The 9,761-nt window shown below is 52.0% G+C and overlaps 1 protein-coding gene across 1 annotated transcript; it reads left to right on the forward strand.

The window, feature by feature from the left end:
- Positions 1-4,246: 4,246 nt before the first annotated feature.
- LOC132016356 (putative olfactory receptor 2I1) lies at positions 4,247-7,421 on the forward strand. Its single transcript, XM_059397591.1, has 2 exons — positions 4,247-4,252; positions 6,444-7,421. The coding sequence occupies exons 1-2, from the start codon at positions 4,247-4,249 to the stop codon at positions 7,419-7,421; spliced, it is 984 nt and encodes a 327-aa protein (XP_059253574.1).
- The last annotated feature ends 2,340 nt before the right edge of the window (positions 7,422-9,761 follow it).

A 9,761-nucleotide genomic window follows, 5' to 3' on the forward strand; every position in this document is an offset into this window, starting at 1 on the left:
AGCCTGGAGTGGATGCAGGGATGCCCCATCCCTCTACTGGTAGATTGCCAGGGAGTTCAAGTCCCCCTAGGCAGTCAGGGGACTGAGAAAACCCCCACCAGAGACAGGTTGTGTTTTTGAGTTGGGATTATATCTTGCACACCCTTAGGCTTGATATCTGGTTGAGGAAGGGCCGCTGGGTCTGCAGTTGTCTGTCATGTCTTTTTGTTGTCTGTTGTGTTGTTTGTTGTGTTTGAAGAAATTGGGCAAGTGGGGAGTAATGGACCTGAGATATCCCTAAGTCTTGTTCTCCAGCATTTCAAGGATTTTCAAGGTAAAGCCACCCAGTCGGGTTGACAAGGCTTACCTGGGAAAACTAAAAACACTCTGTCAGTTAGAGTGGCTCACTTTCTCCACAGGGTGGCCGCCAGAAGAAATGTTTGCCTTGGCTCAAATCTACTCTACCCAGAGTAAGGTCTTCGATCTCCATCAAGACCAAATACCATATATCATGGCCTGGCAATATCTGATAGAAGAGCCACCATCAGGGCTCAAGTCTCACCTTCCCCCTACTAACAAAACAATTTCTCTCCCTCTAAGGCAGGTTAGATCATCAAAACCAGAACAGAAAGATGAGGGGGAACCAGGGAAGATTGTCCTGCCTCCATCAGATGTGGAGGATGTGGAATTTCCCCTCCTTATCTATCCCCTAAACTTGACTCTCAGTCCTGAGACACCCTTACCAGTCCACCTCATATGCGGTCAGGATCCACCTATGGGACTACCAAGCAGAAAGACTGCCCTGATCCTTCCCCTTCCCTCTACCCGCCCTCTGCCACCCTCTACCTCACTGGTTCCATCAGCACCGATGCTGCCTCTCCATGAGGCTACTCCACGGGACAGGAGAGGGAGCCCCCACCTAGCCTATATCCCTTTCTCCTCTTCTGATAATCTTGCCTTTGCCAGTCAGTCAGCCCCAGATATAAGGAGGAAACTTCAGAAAATTAAAGGATTTGAAGAGAAGAATCTGACTGAGTTAGTGGGAATAGCAGAAATAGCTGCTGAGGACTATGAATCATGCTTGCAGGGGACGAGAGCTCTCTTACAGACTCTACAAGAAAAAGGGTATTGAGTGTCAGCAAAGAAAGCACAGCTCTGTCAGAGCCATGCCACTTATTTAGGCTTTGATCTCCATGAGGGAGTACATTCACTGAGTCCAGGAAACAGGTGATCACCCAATACCCCCGCCCCACCACACCCTGACAAGTGAGGGAGTTTCTCAGGACAGTGGGCTACTGTAGGCTGTGGATACCATGATTTACAGAGATTGCCTGACTCTCTATGAACTGGCAAAGGAGGGGCTCACTATGGTAGAGTGGAAAGCTAAGGCAGAAGGAGCATTTTGGGAATTACAAACAGCCTTGCTGAGTGCCCCAGCATTGGCCATCCCAGATGTTACCAAGCCCTTCCACTTGTATGTGGATGAAAAGGCAGGGGTGGCCAAAGGAGTTTTGACCAGACTCTAGGGCCTTGGAAAAGGCCAATAGCCTATCTTAGCAAGAAACTAGATCCAGTAGCAGCTGGGTTCTTCCCTTACCTCCACATAATTGCTGCCATGGCCCTCCTGGTCAAGGATGCAAGTAAATTGACTTTGGGTCAAAATCTCATCTTGACCACCACTCATGCTATCGAGGGCCTTCTCTGGACCCCACCAGACTGATGGATGACAAATGCCCAAGCGATGGGGTATCAGGCCCTCCTCCTCAATGAACTGAAAGTGACTTTCTGGCCCCTGGGGGTGCTAAATCTAGCCACGTTGCTGCCAGAGGAGCTGGCTGACCACCCACATGACTGTGGGGAGATCCTAGCCCAGGTCACAAGAATAAGGCCAGATCTCAGAGACACTGCTCTCCCGGATGCGGAGATGACTCTGTTCATAGACAGGAGTAGCTACATGGTCGATGGAAAGAGGTATGCAGGGGCCCGTCGGTTTGATTCTCAGTGCTGGCATGAAATAAAGCTTTGCTTGACCTTTGCTTTGTATCAGTCTTGCTCCTTTGATCACAGACCCCATCAAATTGACATTTTTCCAAAGAAAATGTACAAATGCCAAGAGGCACATGAAAAGGTGCTTGGTGGCACTAATCATTAGAGAAACGTTAATCTTAACCACAATGAGACATCACCTCACACCTGTCAGAAGGGTTCTTATCTGAAGGAAAAGTGAGAAGTAGTGTTGGTAGAAATGTGGAGAACAGGGAACCCTGGTGGGGGGATGTGAACCAGCTCAGCCACCAGGGAAACAGTACACAAGTTCTCCAACAAACAAAAAAAGCTACCACATCCAGAAATCCAGAAATTCCACTTGGGGATACATCCAAAAGAGACAAATTCACTCAAAGAGATATCCACACTGCCATGCTCGCCGCCCCACTCCTTACGAGCCGTGCAAACAACTCCAGTGGCACTGGATGGATACGTGGATGGAAATGATGCAATGGGACAGTCCTCAGCCATGACAAAGGAAATCCTGCCGTTTTTGGCCCCACGGACAGACACAGCATTACGCCAAGTGGGACAAATCAGACAGAGAAAGACAATCACTGCTTGGTGCCATTTATACATGGGATCCAAAAGCACTTGAGTATGTAGAAGATTCAAATGGGGGTCGCCAGTGGCTGAGGGCAGGGCAGAAGGGGCTGGTCAAGGAAGATAAACTTCCAGTTAGGATGAGTTCTGGGATCGGATGTGCGGAGGGGTGAGTGGGAAACACATATCATGCGCTCACAGCTGCTGCAGGAGGGCGTGTGAATGTTCTGACCACAGCGACAGTGTGGCGATAACTGTGTGACCTGGAGCTTGTGTGCACGAACAGTAGTGTGGCAAACACTTCACAGTACATCTGTGTAACAAATCACCACATTGTACGCCTTAAACTTAACCAATGTAGTATGTCTCCAGCAAGCGGGAAAAATTAAAAATAACCTTAATGGTCATGAAGGCAAACCAATGCTTCTCAGATGGTTTTGGCCTTTCCTCCAGCCACAATCGGCTGAACAAATACGGGGACAGGGCAGGATTAGGATTTCATTCAAATAGGATAATGATCTAGCCAACAGGATATAACCAAAGGAGAAGAGGCAGGAGTGCCAGGAGGGAGTGTGCAGAGCAGTAATTACAAGGACTGACCGGGGAACCCAAGCTCGAGAGAGCAGTGGAGACAGGCCACCTTGGGGACCATGACAAACCTCCAGACGCCAGCCAAGGGAGGGACTGCAGGAGGGAGTAGAGATGCATCGTCTGTGTGGAGAGAGATCTGTCCAGAATTAGGACAGGCCCTCCTGGGAGAGGGGCTGAGCCAGTGACAGAGCAAAGGCAGTGAGAGCCACAAGAAAGGGTGGCGGTGAAGGGGGATGACAGGAGGGTCAGAACTGAGGATGACCTTGCCAGACCTCAAGCCCCTCCAACAGACAAGGACTGTCTCCCCCATTTTCATACTGACACCGAGAGTCACTGAGGTCATGCAGCTGCTCAAGGTCCCTCATCCCCAGAACAAAACCCTACACCACAATGCTAGGAGAACAGGGGCTGGAGAGGAAGCCCAGGGCTGCCTCTGGCCTCCACACAGCCAGGGACACACCACCCTCAAGGGCCTTTCCCTCCAGAATGTTCCTCTCCTTGCCCTGGGGACTCCCTTCTGGACAAATCCGCACAGGTGCTCATTATGGGAGTGGGAGAGGGGTTCCCCAGGGCCCCATCCTCTCTTCTCAACAGCAGGGAGAATTGATTCCCCTGCCTCCTCTCCAGTGAGCGGCTCACCAACATCCCTGCTCCATGGCTTCTGAGCCCTTTAGAATCCGGAAGACAATTTCCGCAGCCAGCTGCAGCCACTGCCAACCTGCAACCGGCCCAAGACGCCAGTCCTTGCCTGGTCTCATCCTGGTGCTGGCTCTCTGGGAACAGACACCGCCACTCTGCCTGAATCTCGGTGCTTCTCCAGACCTGGCTGGCTTCTCTGCTGAAGACCTTATGTTCACTCTTCCGCTGACAAGCAAGGGGCTTGCCACTCCATGTCCTGTTCCTGAAGGAAGGACCTGACTCTGACCTCAGGCACCCATTCTCGAAATCAACAGTCATGCCATTTGCTCTCTCATCACCCACCCACCCACCAACAGCCATTTCCAACTCTGAGGATCTAGAGCAGACACAACAGACTGACTGATCATCTGGAAAGAAGCAGTGGAACATCAGTTCCAGAGACCCGGACATGAAGGTAGGAAGATGGTCTTGCAGATGATATGCACATTCTAGAATACTGAATAAGGTTTGGGGACACATCCTAGAATATTTTTACAACAGATTTGCCTCTGGAAGCTTCAGGGGAGTGATGAGGGGACATGTATGTGCACATATGTGTCTGAGTATTTGGGAATGTGTGTGTCCATGGGGTACAGGTGTTGGCTGTGTGATTTTATTGTTCTGTCTCTGTTTTCGGGGTTTGGCGTGTCTGGAGGGGAACTGTTCAGGGATTGGCTGGCTGAACGTGTGTGTGTCTACATGATCTCAGAATTAGAAATCTGGACTCTCTAGAACAACATCTCTAGCAACATTGGGCCATCAGTCTGAATGTCAGCTCTCACCTGTATTACTCTCCCCTATGGCCCCAGGGCTCTGCAGCGAGTTTAGGGTTCGCATGTCCTTCCATCCTCCACAGCCTCTGGCAGAGTAGAGCCTGGCTTAAAGAAATGTGCACAGATATAAAGCAAGGCTCTTGGAATCAGTGAGATTCAGGTGAAATCCTGACAAGTACTAACAAACAGTGTGGCCTGAATGAGTTATTTAACCTCAGCTGCCCGCCCACCTTCCTCTTAGAACAGGAGTACTGCCTCACTTCCAGGTGAATAAAGACCAGAGTTAATCAATAAAAAGACCTAAACTCACAGCCATCTCTGGCCCTAACTGGTGTGGGAGCACCCCACTGATGTTTGTGTGGATGATAAGAGCAAGCACTTACTAAACACCCACTCGGTCCTGTGCCTATTCTAAGAGCTCTCCATGCTTCAACCCTCCATCAAGTCCACTTTCAAGTGAGGACATGGAGCCACAGACAAGTGAAGCCATGTGCCCAGGATTGTTCCGCTAGGAAATGGCAGAGCCAAGACTGGAGCTCCGGCGGTCTGACGCCCCCACCCTTGCTCTGACTCACACTATGAACACCTGTTCCATCTTGTGATCATAAATGGATCCCTATAAGCACAATGTTCTCGGGGTGGGGGGTAGATTTTTCCTGAAACATTTTAAAGAAAATTGGGGGATCATGATTTTTAAACTCAGAATAGTGACTATGAAGTTTACGTATCTCCACACACCTGCCAGGAAGTGTGCAGGAGCGAGATTTTGCTGTAACATTTAGTCATCGCATCTACTGGACAGTTTCTGTACCATTAGGAAATGTGACTCAGTGTCACTCTTTAGGGTTAAAGGCTTCTGTGTTGGGTCCCCTTTTATTCAAATGACAATTTTTTTTTTTTTGCAATGAAAGCCAGGTGATAAGACAGGAGCCCTACAGATCACCTAGGTCATACTCCTTCTCTTACACATGGAAACATGAAGGCAAAGGGAAATGCAGTGACTTCTCCATATCAAATAATCCAACTGGCCCAAGACAATTACGCTGGTGGGACCCAGGGCTCCTGGGTTCTAGCTTCATGTTCTGCCAGATGACTCTGGGTTTCAAGGCCCCCAGATCATGACCTTCACACTAAGGAGAAGCCAGAGGGGCAATGGACACTGGTGACAGCCTAGAACACAGACTCCCCACAGAGCAGCACTCAGTAGTCAGAAGCTAATGGTTGTATTCTCAGAAGTAGAATCCCTAAAACAAAGAAGGCAATAGATGGTTCTAATCTCCCAAGTGATGGCTCTACCCAGCCTAGGGCACTGCACTTACTTGCAGGCACTATACACTTCGGAAGGAAGGGAGAGAGGCTCAGAGGGGACTCTGTCTTCCAGTATCTTAAGGACTAGTCTATGGGAGGAAGATTAGATTTCTACTTTGGCCCCGAGGAGTGCAGTCAGAAGCCAGGAAGGAGCAGGAAAAGCACTGATTTGGAAAGGAGACAAGCCCGACTACAAGCCCCACAGGGCTACTCACTAGCTGTGACCTTGGGCAATCTTCCCTCTCCCAGTCTAAATCAGTTCTTCCACAAGTGGAAATTCCTTCTCCCCAAAGTGTCTGCTAAATAATTCATCAGCCAAGCTGTACTGAGGTAGGGCTAGCTTCCCAAAGCCAGGGCTCCAGTCTGTAATTGAGAGAGCGAGGTGCGCTCAGCTCGCTCCCATCAGATCCCCTGCCCACCCCACCCCCGCACTCCTCGCTCCCGCTCCCATCCAGCTCCCCAACCGCCACGTTCCCAGCCTGGCTCTCGATAGCTCCCAGGGGGTAAACTCACCCTTTCGCTCAGCCACCTTCCAAACCCTCTGGGAGTTTCCTCCCGCAGGCCAACCACAGCACCGAGGAGCACTTCCTCCTGCTGGGTTTCTCCGACTGGCCCACGCTGCAGCCCGCCCTCTTCGCCCTTGTCCTGCTCTGCTACCTCCTGACCCTGGCAGGCAACTCGACCCTCGTGCTGCTGGCCGTGCGCGACCCGCGCCTGCACACACCCATGTACTACTTCCTGTGCCACCTGGCGCTGGTGGACGTGGGCTTCACCACGAGCGTGGCGCCAGCGCTGCTGGCCAGCCTGTGCGGCGCAGAGCTGTGGCTGTCCCACGCAGGTTGCCTGGCCCAGCTGTGCACGTCGCTGGCGCTGGGCTCCGTCGAGTGCCTGCTGCTGGCGGTGATGGCGCTGGACCGCGCGGCCGCCGTGGTGCACCCGCTGCGCCACGCCGAGCTCGCCTCCCCACGCCGGTGCCGCGCGCTGGCCTGCGCCTCCTGGCTAGGCGGCCTGGCCAACTCCGCCACGCAGAGCGCGCTCCTGGCCGCACGGCCACTGTGCGCACCCCACCGGCTGGACCACTTCTTCTGCGAGCTCCCCGCGCTGCTGCAGCTGGCCTGTGGTGGCGGCCGCGACACCACCGAGCGCCAGATGTTCGCTGCGCGCGTGGTCATCCTGCTGCTGCCGTCCGCAGTCATCCTGGCCTCGTACGGCGCCGTGGCCCGTGCCATCTATGGCATGCGGTCCCGGGGCGGCCGCAGGAAAGCGCTGGGCACGTGCGGGTCCCACCTGACCGCTGTCTGCCTCTTCTATGGCTCGGCCATCTACACCTACCTACAGCCCACGCGCCGCTACGACCAGGGGCGGGGCAAGTTCGCTTCACTCTTCTACACCGTGGTCACCCCGGCCCTCAACCCGCTCATCTACACCCTCAGGAACAAGGAAGTGAAGGCGGCAGCCAGGAAGCTCCTGGGAAGTGTGGGGAGAGGGCAGGCTGGACGGTGAGTGCGGGGTCGAGGAGGGAAGAAAGGGTGAGCCCAGGGCCCACAGATGGGAATATCCACTGGGAAGGCAGCGAGCCCTCAGCCTGTCCATTTCCCTGTGAGAATCGGCAAGATGTGTCCTCAGGGAGTCTGAGGTCCTTGGGGAGGCCCCATCCTCCCCCGGCAAGATGTTCCTCTCCTTCTGGGCAAATCCCTCTATGCTGCATCTACAGGTTCAGGGAGGGGAAGTGGCCTTCTGGCTCTCTCTTAAGCTGAAGAAGAGAGAGAGCTTACTTCAAGAGGAACTTCCCCATCCTCAGGGGTCCAGTGACAACGCCCAGAGAGTCCATACGCTGGCAAGATCCTGTACTACAGGACAACTAACGTTCCCTCTCCCCCAGTCTGATGGCACACACTGTTGAGACCCCACAGTGTCTGGCCTCAGGAGTCCCCCAAGTTGACAGAGAAATCCCAGACTCTACCCTGCCGGAGACCCATCCAAAACAAGGAGCTGCAGTTGCTCATCTAGGGAAATCAGTCCAACCTAATGCCCACCTAACCAGGTCACTAGTGCCACCAAGAGCACTAGAGCCCAAAGCAGAACAAGGAATTCCCCTAAGTGGGGGTTGTGCCGCTGGGGTGCAGCTGGGATCTCTTCTGCACAAGGTGGTTCTTGAGCAAGTTTAAAGAGCAGAAGGGACTAGACATGTCTTAGGTGGTGTGGAAAATGTGTTCTTGACCAGTCATGAGACACAAGAGGGACAGTGAGACAAAGGAGTGAGGGAGGGAGGAAGATGGAGGAAGAGACCCACATTCCCCAGGGAGGAGCAGACATGGGGTGGGGGGTGCAGGAGGCAGCCAAGAAAAGGCTCTGTCAGCCAGGACCCGGGCACAACCTTGGGAGTCAACCGGAGACCAATCGAAAGCCCCCACCCAAACCATCCCCCCCCCCCAGAGAAGACCTGCTAGACCCTAAGGCAGGCAAGACAGAGACGGCTCCACAACCATACCTCCCCCAGGGACCCCCCACTAGAGAACAAAATCTCTGAGTCCCCAGGAGAGGTGTCTTCCCACGCCCACCATCATCTCCAGAAATAAGAAGAGCTGAATTCTCAGTGGGGCGTAAAGAGTAAGATGGCACACTGTGCTGGGATTCATTTCCTACCAAACAACGTTAAATAAGGACAGAGAAGGTAGTTTAGATGAATTTCTAAATTCTTTATTACTTAGATTGTAATCATATCAGAGGAATTAACACACTTCAATATAAATCATTTCACTGTTCTCTACAAGCAGAAATTCAATTTAATTCAACACATTGAGTGATATTACAGATAAAAATGTATCGGTGGGAAATTAGGGAAACATGGATCCCAATGTGAAACTTACTATCTTGTTGGGCAGAAGAAAAAATATGAATTTTTCTAAAAATCAGAGGAACAAGGGAGAGGATTAAATTGCAAGCTGGCTCGGATGCTATCTCTACTGTGCCTTAAAATACTATTTTCTATTTTCAGTAATATACACAACCCAGACACCTAATCAATTGTGTTCAATCAAAAAATCATGGAGTTAAAAAGTTTTCTGCAGTCCTCCTTCCCACTTCACCCCTAACTTTCCCTCTTTCTCTTTCTCGTTCATTTGGGAAAATCATCAAAGGATGTGGGAGGAGTAGGAGCTAACAGCAGGCTCACCCCCCAATGCAGTAGTCTGCCAGCCAGAGTGAAGTGCCCATCTGATGCCATAATCCACCATGGTCCTCCCGTCTTCCAGCCTCTTGCCATTGCAAGTCACAATCTGTTGCTCAGGCTCGATCTCTGTCTTGGTCTCAATCATCTGTTTCACCTGGGCCACTGAGCTGGACCTTCACACCTGGAGGAGGTGCCTCTGCCCCCCTCACCTGACTGCACCAGAGACACCAGCAGCTCCTCATCACTGGGTGTCACCACCTTCAGAGTGAGGTGGACAGTCATCTCCTTGTCAATGCCGTGAGACGACAGCTTCCTCTGGGGCTTAAGCATCTTGGAGCCCAGCAACAGTCCTGCACGGGATCTTGGTTTTAGCCCAGACAATGTTCGTTGATCTTCCTCACTCTGTCCTCCAAGTTAGCTGTGAAAGTCATTAATGTCCTTCCCTTGGAATAGACCTTCACCTGGACAACAAAGGCCAAGAGACCACAAATCAAGGTGTCTGGAACACCTGCCACCTTTACACCACTGTCACCTCCTTGCCTGGCCCTGCCCTCCAGCTCCTATACAACAGGCTATGTCCTTCCCTTTTGTGGAACTTCTCTTTAGGAATTTCAAGCTTATAACACAGGAAAATCATTCTTTTCCTTTACAACCATACGTCTCATTCATCC

Source organism: Mustela nigripes, chromosome 4 (assembly GCF_022355385.1).
Source record: "Mustela nigripes isolate SB6536 chromosome 4, MUSNIG.SB6536, whole genome shotgun sequence".
NCBI classification, from domain to species: domain Eukaryota; kingdom Metazoa; phylum Chordata; class Mammalia; order Carnivora; family Mustelidae; genus Mustela; species Mustela nigripes.